General features: G+C 38.0%; 1 protein-coding gene across 1 annotated transcript; it reads right to left on the bottom strand.

The window, feature by feature from the left end:
- Nucleotides 1-8,831: 8,831 nt before the first annotated feature.
- LOC104457027 (elongation factor Tu, mitochondrial) lies at nucleotides 8,832-13,249 on the bottom strand. The gene is made up of 12 exons (XM_010071950.3): nucleotides 12,952-13,249; nucleotides 11,878-11,953; nucleotides 11,652-11,744; nucleotides 11,445-11,519; nucleotides 11,106-11,210; nucleotides 10,897-10,987; nucleotides 10,595-10,800; nucleotides 10,213-10,296; nucleotides 9,995-10,060; nucleotides 9,855-9,917; nucleotides 9,358-9,598; nucleotides 8,832-9,249 (listed from the first exon to the last, which is right to left on the bottom strand). Exons 1-12 carry the CDS (start codon nucleotides 13,134-13,136, stop codon nucleotides 9,179-9,181), a joined length of 1,356 nt encoding a protein of 451 aa, XP_010070252.2. The 5' UTR covers nucleotides 13,137-13,249; the 3' UTR covers nucleotides 8,832-9,178.
- Between the last annotated feature and the right edge of the window lie 157 nt (nucleotides 13,250-13,406).

Genomic DNA, 13,406 nt, shown 5'->3' with positions numbered 1-13,406 from the left:
TTTAGGACTAGAGTGAAAAGGTTGGAGTAAAATTGAGATTAGACCTAAAATTTTGACTTTTGTTAGAGAATAGGACAATTTAAAAAAAAAAAAAAATCGAAATTTTTATCATGACACAAAAATATTCTTTTTTGAAATGAACTAAAAAAACTTACAGGCTATTATTCATGATGATGGGGCTAACGGCGCTGACTTCTCCGACATGATACATTTCTAATAGCCAAAAGAGTAGCAAATGTGTCAACAGAAGTCAGATGACGTTGTTTCTGCAAAATGTCTTTGTTTCCTATTTCTCTTGATCGAGACTAATCTGCTCTATTATGTTTCGAGATATTATTGCGACTCTTTTTCTCTCTATTCTCACTTCAACGGATTAGCCTCGTCATCTACCATTTTAGTTGCTCCCATAGAAAATATAAGGGTGGGTGCTTTTTTTCATATCATTCGGAAAGTCGGGATTACTTTTGTATTATAGGCAAAAGTTCAATGTGTTTCTTTGGGGACTTAGCGCCTTATAACTACAAAACATGCATTTTAATATGCCTTGCATTTTTATGCAAACAAAGTGAGGATATAACGCATATTTCGAAAAAAGAAGAAGAAAAAGATGGACTTTTAATTTTTTGTTTTTTTGACTAGCCAAGTACTGGCTCTTGTAGCTATGGGTGAACATCTGAACTGGTTTAATTTGGGAACAAAATTGAACCGGCCTTACTTGATTGGTTTCAAGCCAGTTTACATGGAGATCGAGTGAGGATTGAAGAACCAACTTTAACTTGTTTAGTGTCTAGTTTTGTACCATGAACCACTGGTTCTATCAAGATGTTTTTGAATTGGTTTTTTTTTTTTTTTTTTACTTTGTTTAAAGAAAATGTAGATTTGATGGAGATAATTTTCAACCCATTGATGGAGGGATTGTCACAAATGTACCAATTTGGAGTTTTCAATAATCGAAAAATTAGTTTGGGATAAATTTATTATCGATGTATCAGTTTGAAATTTTTGACAGCCAAAAAATTAATTTTTGGTAAATTTATCATAGATGTAGCAACTTCAAGTTTTTTTATGGTATTAACCCTTTAATCTATTGTCCCACACAAATAAGATACATGAACTATATTCAAACATGTGCAATTAAAATTTTTTTGGTTAATTATACAAAACTTAGATTAGTACACATTTGTCTTTGAAACTTCAATCGTCACACAATAACCCTATCAACTTTCATTTTGTTATGGCCATCAACCATTCGTTATTTTTTCCAATAAAAGCGTTTTCATTTCATTTGCAAATGAAATCTCTCTTTGCCATTATTTGCCGTGAAAAATGAAGGGAGAGAGAGAGAGAGTAGAAAAAAGGAAAAGAAAACTAAATTAATAAAAATAGTAATGATAGAATAAATAAATATCAAGACCAATATAAAAAAAATAAAAATTGTTTTGATAAATAGAGACATTTTATAGAACTACATAAAAAATCTATAAAAAAAATAGAAATAATTAACGCAAATTAAATAAGAAATAAAACGCCTTAAAGTACAGGGGAGTTTTATCTAAATTCCCGAAAGTTTTTATTTTACTATACTGACCATATTTAAAAAAAAAATAATAAATAAATAAATAAAAATAAAAAAAAAACCTTCATTCTTTGTCCCCATGGGTAGAAATGGTTAGGTTGCCATCACGTAAGGAATTACCCACCTTAAATTAAGGCTTGCGCTATTTTGACCCTCTTATTGGCTCTTAACACCATATTTTACATTAAATTGGTTAATTCTCCCTTATAGGTCTCATTCTCGATGTAAGATTATTTATTACTTTTTTTCTTATTTTTTTTGTTTCGATTTTACTAGAGATGAAACTAGCCATGCTCATTGAAACGATATTTTACTAAAGGTAAATGTGGGACCCACTCTTGATTCAAATTAATGCTTGTCTTCTTTCTTTCTTTTTTGGTTCTTTTTTTTCCTTTTCTCTCCATTTGGAACAAATTTGTACCTCTTTTCCAAAAAAAAAAAAAAAAATATTTTTTCTTTTGGGTTTTTTTTTTCCTTTTCTTTCTCCAAAAAATTTGAAAAAAGATAGTTATTTGTTTTTTTTTTAAAAGAAAAATGATAGATTTGGTAGGTAGCTAACTAATTATCGTGCTCCTCACAAAAGAAAACTAATTATTTTGTTAATGAATTTTATATTTTTTTGTACTAGGAAACTATTATTCAAAAAATAACTTAAGCACAAGTAAGAGGATATTCTTTTAATAAATTGTGGAATACATCAACCACAATATCCAATCCTTGAATAAACTCTCATAAATTTATACAAAAATCAAAATAAAAAAATTCACAATCATGAGGACAATATAGAAAAATAAACTAAAAAATTTGTAAATAAAACTAACATTTCTTTACACCCGTATATGTGGCCGATTGCCAGCCTAGGGTTAAAAAAAGAAAAGAAAAGAAAAGAAAATTAAAATATTATTAAAAATTATTCATGTTAGCGTTGATGGTGTCATATAAGACAATCAGCATCTGAATAAGTAATTTCCAGTTAAATTTGACCAAATGAACTCAAGTAATATATATGAAAATATTTATGACTCAATAGGGAAAATTTAAAGATTTAGGACATTGACAAAAATATAATAGATTTATGACATTCTAGACAATTTTCCCTAAAAATCTTACCACTTGTTTACTTATTTAATAATCATACAACGTTGGTAACATCATAGTAAGTTCATTAAAATGGTCCTCTAACAGGGCTCATTTTATTTTTTATCTTTTAAATTGGTAGCTTACTAATTAATTTGATGGTTAAGTCTTATTTATGAACAAAATTTTTGGTAACTTAGAGTGCGTTTGTTTAAATGTGTTTTTTTTTGTTCTTTGAAAAAAACTGAACACAAATTTTTGTTCCTTTGTTTCTCTCTCTCTCTTTTTATTCTCTTTTTTTTCTTCTTTTCTTTTTCCTTTTCCTTTAGGAGAAAAAAAGAAACTTGGCGCCTTTGTTTACACTTATGTTCCTAAGAACAAAATTTTTTTTATTCAAAATTTTTATGTTATTTTTTTCTATTTCTGTTCCCCCTGAAATAATTTTTAACATAAATAAAAAGTATAAAAAAGACTTACATTTCTTGTTTAAACGTGTTTTTAGGGAACACAAATTTTTGTCCTTTTATTCCGGGAAAAAAAAGAACACTTATTTTTTTCTTCTTTTTTTTTTTGGCCATTCTAGATTGATTCAGAAACACATTTCTTTTTCTTTTTCGTATTTTACATGAGTATCAACAATATCATCAAATCTTGGCCTCACTAAAAAGACTCAAAGTTTACTCAAGCATTTGAACAAATGGTCGGCATGCACTACTGTGAGATGAGGGATCTCCGACCTGCTAGAGGCTCTAGCGTGGATTTAGCTCCTAACAACGTGTACTAGAACACACAGAGGTTTCATGGAGGACCAACGGGATTGAAACTTGCATGAACTAGTCGGCCGCGGGCTCCGATCTGAAGCTCCCAAAAACAGAACACACATGCTTAGAGAGACCTACCTGGTATGGGGGGAAAGGTTGGGACGGACGGTAGCTAACGAGCGGACCTCTGGTGACGGCTCGCCACCCTCTCGAGCTCACTCTCTCTAGCTCTTGGCCGTCTCCTCTCCGTGAGTCTTCTCCTGCCGCTTCCCTCTCAACCCCCTTTTGTTTTTTGTGTTCTCCTGGTTCGGATGACGAGCAACGGGCGTACTTCAGGCGACGGCAAAACGCTCTCTCAGTCTCACTCTCTTCCTTTGGCTCGCCCTCTACTCTCTCGAGCTCTCTCCCACTCTCTGTCCTTCACTTGAACCAAAGAACAGCCGAGAACCCCCTACAAATGAGCGAGACTCTCACTTTTAAGGGTGAGTAGCAAGGCGCGCATGGCCTCTCGCCACACGCCCGCTGCTTTGCGGCCGGACTGATCCCGACCCACGGATCTTGCCACCATCTGCCCCTCGCGATCTCCTCCTCCTCTAGCTTGTACATTTCTCCTCCTTTCCGCAGAATGCATTAAGGACAAAGAGAGAGGGAAAAAGAAGGTTGAGCTCATCTTGGGCAAAAATAAAAGAAAAGTGGGCCAGCCCAAGCAAAGAGAAAGAAAAGGGAAAGAGAGAGAGGCCAGGCTGACCTGCCCTCGGCCTGGTCTCATCTTTCCCTTTTTTCTTGTCTCTTCTCTCTCTCTTTTTTTTGTAATTAATTTCTTTTGATAATTTTTTAATCTTTTTCTTTTTTATGACAATTTTTTTGGAAAAAATTAAGAAAAGACCATTCAATGTACAGTGCAATAATGAAAACACAATACATTTTAGTGGTTTTTTTTTTTCACTTTTCTTTCTTCTTCTTTTTTTTTCTTTTTTTTTAACGATTAATTCTCAATTTTGTATGTGATTAAGTCCTAAATAAAATAGTAAAATTTAGGTGTCAACAAGGTTTAAGATCCCCATTGCTTGACAACAGTCAGTCACTTGCAGAATGTCAAGGAGAGAAAACTCTAAGCTCCATTGAAACAAAAGCTAATGCGCTGGAAACAAAGCACAAATTCTCCGCTCTCACAAAGCCAAGAATAAACCAGCAGGACAAGCTCCAGAACAAGCAAACGCCGATGACGATTAAATTTAGGAAAAAAATTGTACAGCAAATCGACATCCTCTAGGATGCGAAAGAGCATGGATGGAACAGGCCAATCGGAGGGCGCGAGAAACTCACGTCCAGGTGAAAGTGGCCATGGATCTCCACCATGGGAAAGACGCACCAGGTTGCCGGTCATTGGCGGCGAGCGAATTGGTGATCGAGCAGCCGGCGACGAGACCCCTCGGGACAGCAGCCATTTGGAATTTGGAATCGGCAGCGGGGAGGGAGGGACAGAGCTATGAAGTTTTTTAATCAAATTCATGCACGAGGGATTTGTCCGAATCAAAAGTTGGTCGATGGCTTCTCCCAACAAGAATTATCGAAAGCAGACCAGTTTCATGGATTCACAGGGGACCGGACCAATGATCTGATTCTTAGATGAGTCCATAAAACTACTGAGCAGTTTTGAGTTCCCATTTTATGGCACCAGCCCTTAATGGGCAGTTCTCGATGGAACTAATCACCCCTAATTTGGATACGCTAAATACTTTGATTCTAACTAAATCAGGTAAATAGTAAATTATTATTTAATTAAAAATACTAATTTTCTTTGAATATGTACCTGTTCACTTTGCAATATTTCCCATTGTCTCTGTTTATTAAGACTAAGATAAATACATCAATTTTAAAATGAATGAGAATCAAGTCTTTTTTGAGTTTTCTTTCCAAAAATATAATTATTGTTTCAATTGTTTTCTTTGAATCTAGTATATCTTGGAGGAAATTTGTTGATAATCATTAGCAACTTGTGGGCAAATAATTTCTTAAAAAAAGTGATATCGCATCTCAAAATTTGATTCCATTGTTCTTCTCAATCGTTAATCATATTTTCCCAACGCATACTCCCTCGCCTCTCTTGCCACCGAGCTGCTTTACCTCATTCTTTGCTCTTTCTCGATCTTACGCTCTCTCTCTCTCGAACTCATTTGGCTGAATTTACAATGGTAGAGGCATTCGATATTGTCGAGGACATCGTTTTCATTGCCACCTAGCTGCTCCCGCTGGCTTGGCTCGTGAGTCGAAAGTGGCAGCGATTAGGCAAGAGGAACCGTGAGATAAAGCGACTGCTTGCTATTGGTTTCGAAGGGAGCCACAAGGGCCAAGCTTTTGAGGCCTCGACTGTTGCATGGGTAGGCCCTATTGAGGCCTTGGTCCTCTGCACTCTTTTGATGCCGCCACTCGTCACATTGTTAATCCAAAGGATTTGGTGGAGATTAGTCGAGAGGAGTTGCAGGACTGAGTAGCTTCCAGCGTTGGCCTCGGAGGAAGCTTCAAGGGCTGGGACGGAGAGCCGCATCTGATCTGCCAAATTCTCAGTGAGAAAAGTGTCAAAAAAGTCCTAAATATTTTGCATTTGTTGCTAATTTAGTCTTAAACTTTTTATTAGTGTTGATTTAGTATTAAATATTTTCACTTTGTGCCATTTTAGTTTTTCGGGCTAATTTTGGCAGGATTTTGCTTACTAGACCGGTCGGCTGACGTGACATGATTGGTATTGACGTAAACAACTTTTAATAATATTTTAATATTTTTTGAATTTTTTATTTTATCTTATTTTATTTGTCTTTTTCTTTTTTTTCTTTCTCCTCCCCCTTCCTCCAGCAAGTTGTTGGACCTCGGCAATCGGCCAACAAGCCTCGCCAACCATTGGCAAGGCTCAAGCCCTCGCCAAAGGTCACAAGGACGGCCTCGCTCTAGGCTGGTAAGGCCCGCTCCCGCCGGATCTAGCGAGGGTCAAGCCTCACCCGACCTCTAGGCGAGGCTCTCCAGCTATTGCCTTTGGCTAGTTGCTGAGGTCCGGTGACCAACTGGAAGAAGAAAGAGAAAGGAAAAAGGAAAAATAAAATAAAATAATTCAAAAAATATATTAAAATAATATTAAGAGTTGTCCACGTTAGCCGGCCGGCGCCTAGTCAATAAAATCCTACCAAAATTAGCTAGAAATGATTAAATTAGCACAAAGTGAAAATATTTAAGACTAAATTTACACCAATAAAATATTTATGACTAAATTGGCACAAATACAAAAGTTTAACACTTTTTTGACATTTTTCCTCTGTTCTCGCTAGTGTCCATTTGCTGTGCTGTAGTTAGATACGCATTAGTAAGTCAACTTTTTTCTTTTTTGGACTAGAAATACAGAATATATGCGCAGAATGTGCCTGCAATTCTTCTTCCTCATAGTCTTAACGTGCCAAATTTACTTGTTTTAGTTCTGCTCGATGTCAGAGAACTCACTGGCAAGAAGGCCATAGCCAACAATGCCATCCTCTTGAGTCATAGTGAGCCCCGAATAGATTGGTCTTAACAAAATCATGTCTTAACAGTCATTTGGTTGCACCAAATAGTTTGATTCTAACTAAATTATGTACATAATAGTTATTTGAATTAGGAGTGTGCAAAAGAACCATAAATCTTCCGGACCAAACCAAATAAGTCTGTTTAGGGTGATTTTTTATTCCAATTATTAGAATGAATGAGTCTAGTCCAATTCAAGGTAAGGACTACTCATCTAAACCACTTGGACTGAGTGGGCACACATTATATATTTGAATTTTTATGTTTGCAAAATCAAAGCCCTTACTCCCACATCTCACTCTTAGTCTCAACTCTCTCACCTCATCTCGCTCTTGATGACCTTTCATCTAAGCTCTCACCTCCGGCCACAATTCGCGGCATCACAATCGCAGCTTCACTTCCAGCAATCCCTTGCAGTCATGGCCTTGCCTCCCTCTTTTTCTCTCACTCTCGGTCGCCTCTAATATCATCGCTTCCTCTCCTATAAATTCAAAACCCTAATTGTCATTTGCCCCTTTCCTAGTTTCTTCACTCAACCGTCATTGAAAGATTTGGAACCTAATGTGATATCATATACTTTGATCATTAATGGGTTGTGTAGAGAAGGGAAAATGAAAGGAACAGTGATGTTTTGAATGAGATGAGCAGAATGGGCTTCTTTCTGACGAAGTCACCTGTGATACACTCATAAATGGCCATTGCAACTTGCAAGGATGATAACTTCAATCAAGCGCCTGTTTTGCATGTAAAAATGGTGATAAACGGATTGTCGCCAAACGTTCACTTATACTTCCTTGATAAATATTTATGTGTAAGGCTAGTAATTTGAACAGAACTACGGAGTTTTTTTTTATCAAATTCATGCTCGAGGGCTTCGTCCGAATCAAAAGACATACATGATGTTGGTTGATGGCTTCTCCCAGCAAGGATTATTGAAAGTAGACAGTTTCGTGGACTCACCCGATGACCAGACCAAACTAGACCAGTGATTTGATTCTTAGATGCATCAATGAAATCAACGGGCAATTCCAAGTTCCCATTTGGTGGCACTAGCCCTTAGTGGGCAGTAAGGGTGTGCAAAGAAACTGAGAACCACCCAAATTGCTTGGAATTGGATCGGATCAGCCTAATACCGACAGTTCCCATGGTAATCGATCCGATTCTCAATTTCATTTTAGTGAAACCAATGAGTACTAATCTAATTCCTAGTTCTAGGCTTGGAATCACTCACCCACTCATATATATGTACATATATGTATATTTGCATTTGTTAGATATTATTAATTAATTTTGTCTCTTGGGTGTGTAATAGGTTAACCCCCTACCTTTTTTTTTTTTTTAATTCTAATAAATCATTTACTTGTTTTCTCAACCAAACAAAATAAACAAACAAAGAGGAGGGAGGGGACCGATTGGAGATGTTCATTAATGTTGCGGCGCTTTGTCGTCCTATACAAAATTGAAAGCCAACAGCTTGTTTTAATAGTATAAATAGATATTGGATACACCATGATATTGATTGATGAATACAATTTGTAGGTATTTGAGACCGATTCCATGGATCCACTCAAGAACCGGACTAGCAATCCAGATCTCCGGTGGATCTATGGAACCAACGGGCGGTTCCTAATTTTAATTTTTTGCAACCAATCCTTAGTGGGCGGTTCTCGTTTGCAAGATGGGACTGCCCACCCAGACCATACTCATCCTTAGTGGGCGGTTCTTGGTGGAACCGATCACCCTTAATTTTGAGATGCTAAATACTTTGATTCTAACTAAATCAGTGACAGAGTAAACATTTCGATGCATCATCACTTGTACATACTAAATGCAATATTACTTGTTGACTGTTCTTGCAACTTTGCTCGCATCAGCATAAAATGCTCAAATTCAATTGAAGGACTAACCAATGAACGTAGCTTTCGAGGGATACATATCCATGCTACAGCTCAAAGAAAGACGTTTACAGAGGACAAGTGCAGTTATAAATTATTAGAAGAGCCAAATCATGGGCAACTCACTAACTTTGCAATAAAACTAACATTTCAGTTGAGCTTCCTCCTAGTTCAATTTATCACACCCCTAGCAATTGCTAACAATAGTGCTCTGCATAAACATGAAGAGTAAACCCGCAGGCTATGAAAGTAATTGCCGCACTTCGCGTCTCAAAACTCAGGATTTGCTTTCACGAATTAAAAATTTGACGAATCTCAGCTCAGCTCAACACTTTTGACACTACACCTGCACCAACCGTCCTACCTCCCTCTCTCAAGGCAAATCTTTGTCCTGTCATACAAGGATCAACAAGAAGCTTATTGAGAAATCACATTCTAGGTTCTCAGCTACAATGAAAATCACAACAAATAGCAAAATTGAAACATGAGTTCCACATACCTGCTTCAAGTGGAACTGCTGAAATAAGCTCGAAAACTGCCGTCACGTTGTCTCCAGGCATAACCATCTTAACGTCTTCAGGTAGTTCAACTTTTCCTGTGATATCTGCAGTTCTCATGTAAAACTGAGGCCTGTAATTTGAAAAGAAGGCAGTGTGGCGTCCACCTTCATCTTTTGTTAGGACGTATATTTCTGCCTCAAATCTCTTGTATGTTTTGACGGTACCAGGTTTCGCAATGACCTACTCAAAGAGAGGAAACTAATCACATTCTCTCCAAAGCAATCCTTGATAATGTCACATCTGATTGTTTATATCCTATTCAGAGCAAAAAGTATACGGCCTTGACATCATCTCTAAATCGTCCATCAGTAGGCCAAAGATGTACAAACACGACGACAATAAATAGCCATCACTAGAGCATAACAAGAATGTATGTGACATCACTTAACTTATCAATAAAAACTCCACCTTATATAATTTAAGCCTGATTACTTACCTGACCACGCTGTATATCATCCCGCTTCAAACCACGAAGGAGGAGGCCAACATTGTCACCAGCCTACAAGTTTGACAGGATGTATCAGAAACATCGCTGCATAAGGTTCTGGAGAGGTCTGCAAAGAACCAGAGCCTTACCTGTCCCTGATCCAAGATCTTCTTAAACATCTCAACACCAGTCACTACAGTTTTCAGAGGAGCACCCTACACAAAAAGCTTAGGCATCAGGCTCAAACTTTCCTCTTACTGATTGATGAGATGAGGTCAATCCAAGTAAAATCACCCATGATATGCCATGCTGACATGAAATATCTCCAGAATAGATGATAAAGGAGAAGATTTATTCTGATATTCACCTGCATTAAACCCAAAACCTCAACTTCCTCGCCAACTTTAATAATTCCCTGTTCAACACGGCCAGTTGCAACAGTACCACGTCCCTGAAACACAATCAGAGTTGCAATATTAGCAAACAGTGACACTACCCCTTTTGGTGGCATGGAAAGGGAATTCAAGACAAGAAGCATCTATGCTAGAAAAGAGCAAGTACTGTGATCCTAACAGTCAGCTAAATGGGCCAAAGAAAGGAGCAGCGTCCTCTTTCAAATGTTCAAAATGCATAAACATAGTTGATGGTGGGGATTTGGGTTTAGAATATCTGTAAACGCAGTCTCTTATAAAAATGTAAGACAACACCAAAATGATATCATGTTATTGACAAGTGAACTTCTACTTCACCTGGATTGAGAAAACGTCTTCAATTGGCATGAGGAAAGGTTTATCAAGTTGACGCACAGGATCAGGAATGTACTCATCAACAGCCTCCATCAACTTCAAAATAGCTTTCTTGCCTATGTCTTCATTTGTCCCCTGTAAAGCGGACAATGCCGAACCGCGAACGATAGGAATTTCATCCCCAGGGAACTTGTAGAAGCTAAGAAGCTCTGGAAAACATTGAAGTTCATATAAAACCTTTCTAGCTCAACCTCACAACAAAAAAGAGTAGATATCCAACAAGAGAACTTCCATAAGCACCCTACCCCTAAGTTCCATTTCTACAAGCTCCAAGAGCTCTGGATCATCAACAGCATCAACCTTATTTAAGAAACACACAAGGGATGGCACCCCAACCTGCTCAATGCAATAAAAAATGCTTATTATTTACACTGCTACTCAAGAATTATTTAATGACAAGCATGCTTAAAAATCTGCTGGATATGTATACGGCTTTTACAAGCAATATACAGACCTGACGTGCCAAAAGAATATGCTCCTTTGTCTGGGGCATCGGACCATCAGGGGCAGATACAACAAGAATACCACCATCCATTTGAGCAGCTCCAGTTATCATGTTCTACAAGATGAACACAGTGTGTTGATTATTGCAAGGAATCATAGCACACGCGAAATTCCCATCTCTAAATTAATATATCAAATATTTAAATATATTGACATTAAAACTATGCTGCCATTAAAGCACAATAGCACTTTTATGAGATATATCCCTTGCTGATAATTTAACATCTCATAGCTCTCACACTTGCCCAAAATTGTTCCAACTGAAAAGATTGGTCCATTCACATCTTACTTTAACGTAATCAGCATGTCCTGGGCAATCTACATGTGCATAGTGCCGCTTAACGGTCTCGTATTCTACGTGAGCCTGCAAAATCATGTCCAATTGAGGTTAAACAGAAAACATGCAGTTTATAACTAAACAAACTACAAAGTGAATTAAGATGCATAAAAGAGCTTAAATCGTGCCGATAAATTAAGCAAGCAGTTGATATCTTACAGTTGCAATAGTAATTCCTCTTTTCTTCTCTTCAGGAGCCTTGTCAATTTCATCAAAGGCAACAGCCTTTGCTTTTCCTTCTTCTGCCAGCACCTAAACATACCATTAAACGAAAAACTTAAGCCACTTCTTGTCTTTATGATTCGAGGCTTTCAAAATCAATCTTTAAATAAACAAAAGAGAAAAGTGACGAAGGATGGCATAAGCCATCCCACCCAAAACCCACCCTCGTAATTGCAGCAGTAAGCGTAGTTTTTCCATGATCGACATGGCCAATTGTACCGACATTTACATGAGGTTTTCTGCAGGAAAAGAAAATTATAGAAGTAAATTCAAGATTTACTGGAAAAAATATCATAACTAATCTTTCTCCTCTCACCACTGGAAATTGCCTATAGCATATTTTTTAAAGAACATTTTTTTATATCAATAGCTAAGACAGTGAAAAGGAAAACAGACAATATCGTAATGGAAACAACTTTACTTTTAAGCAGGGCAAGAGTTACATTTCTGAGGAATTTAAAAGCAGGTCAGAAAAATAATGAAAAAGCGCAGTAGGGAAGTCAATTTATGCCAAGTGAATCAGCTAAAGAAGAACAAACACCATGCAGACAATATAGGCACACTGCATTCAAATTTATGTCCTAAAATCCCAATATCATGCCTGCCATTAATATTTCTACATAGTGGGATCAGCCATATTTCTCCCTCAAAGATGATAACAGCACACACACAAGTTGCTACTCAAAAACCCCAGTACACATTCAAGTTCACTGTTCAATGCAGTAGAAATGATATTCTCGCCTTTACACTACTCGTTCAGCTAAACGAATTCACCAAACACTCCATCGCCCCACATCATCCCGAGCTTTAACCAATGGCAAGAAGACTAAAGTTTAATACTTCCACCAATTGCTTCCATGTTCTTAAAAATTCATCCTTTCCTTTCCCTGCACTATCACTTTTTTCCGTCTGGCAAAGCTTAAACAAAAGAAGCTTCATTTTTAACCATGCCAGGTCAAGATCCCCACCGTTTAACAACAGTCGGTCACTTGCCGTATGTCAAGGAGAGAAAGCTTTAAGCTCCATTGAAACAGAAGCTAACAAGCAGGAAACAAAGCACAAATTCACTGCTCTCGCAAAGCCATGAGAAAAACCAGAAGGACAAGCTCCAGAACAAGCAAACCCCGACGAAGATAGGATAGAAAGAAAGAACAGAAAAAGGGCACAGCAAATCGACATCCGCCAGGATGCGAAAGAGCACGGACGGAACCGGCCAATCAGAGAGCGAGAAACTCACGTCCGGGTGAAAGTGGCCATGGATCTCCACCACGGGAGCGAGGCGCCGGCGGGTCGGTGGTCATTGGCGGCGAGCGAATCGGCGACCGAGCCGCCGCCGGCGAGCCCCCCGCAGCAGGAGTAGATTCGGGAGGGGAACGGCAGGAGGCGCTTGGAGTGGCGGTGCGTCAGGGCGACGGCGGCCATTTGGAATCGGCGGCGGAAGCAGCGGCGGCGGCGCTCGACGGAGCAATGAGGGGGTTTTAGGTGGGGGACTTTGCTCTCGCCGCTCGTTTTTGCTTTGCTAGCTGCTTCGAAGGGTTTAAGGAGGAGAGAGAGAGGGAGAGGGATCTGGCCAGTTTGTCCTGAAAATTACGGAATTGCCATTGATTGTTGACTTAATAAGAAAAAATTTTACGACTTCATTATTTTCTGTTCAATGGTACCCTAAACTTTCATAATGTTGACTAAAATGTC

The sequence above is a fragment of the Eucalyptus grandis genome, chromosome 8 (genome assembly GCF_016545825.1).
Source record: "Eucalyptus grandis isolate ANBG69807.140 chromosome 8, ASM1654582v1, whole genome shotgun sequence".
NCBI classification, from domain to species: domain Eukaryota; kingdom Viridiplantae; phylum Streptophyta; class Magnoliopsida; order Myrtales; family Myrtaceae; genus Eucalyptus; species Eucalyptus grandis.
The sequence above is the reverse complement of the archived record's forward strand: the minus strand, read 5'-3'. Positions and strand labels throughout refer to the sequence as shown.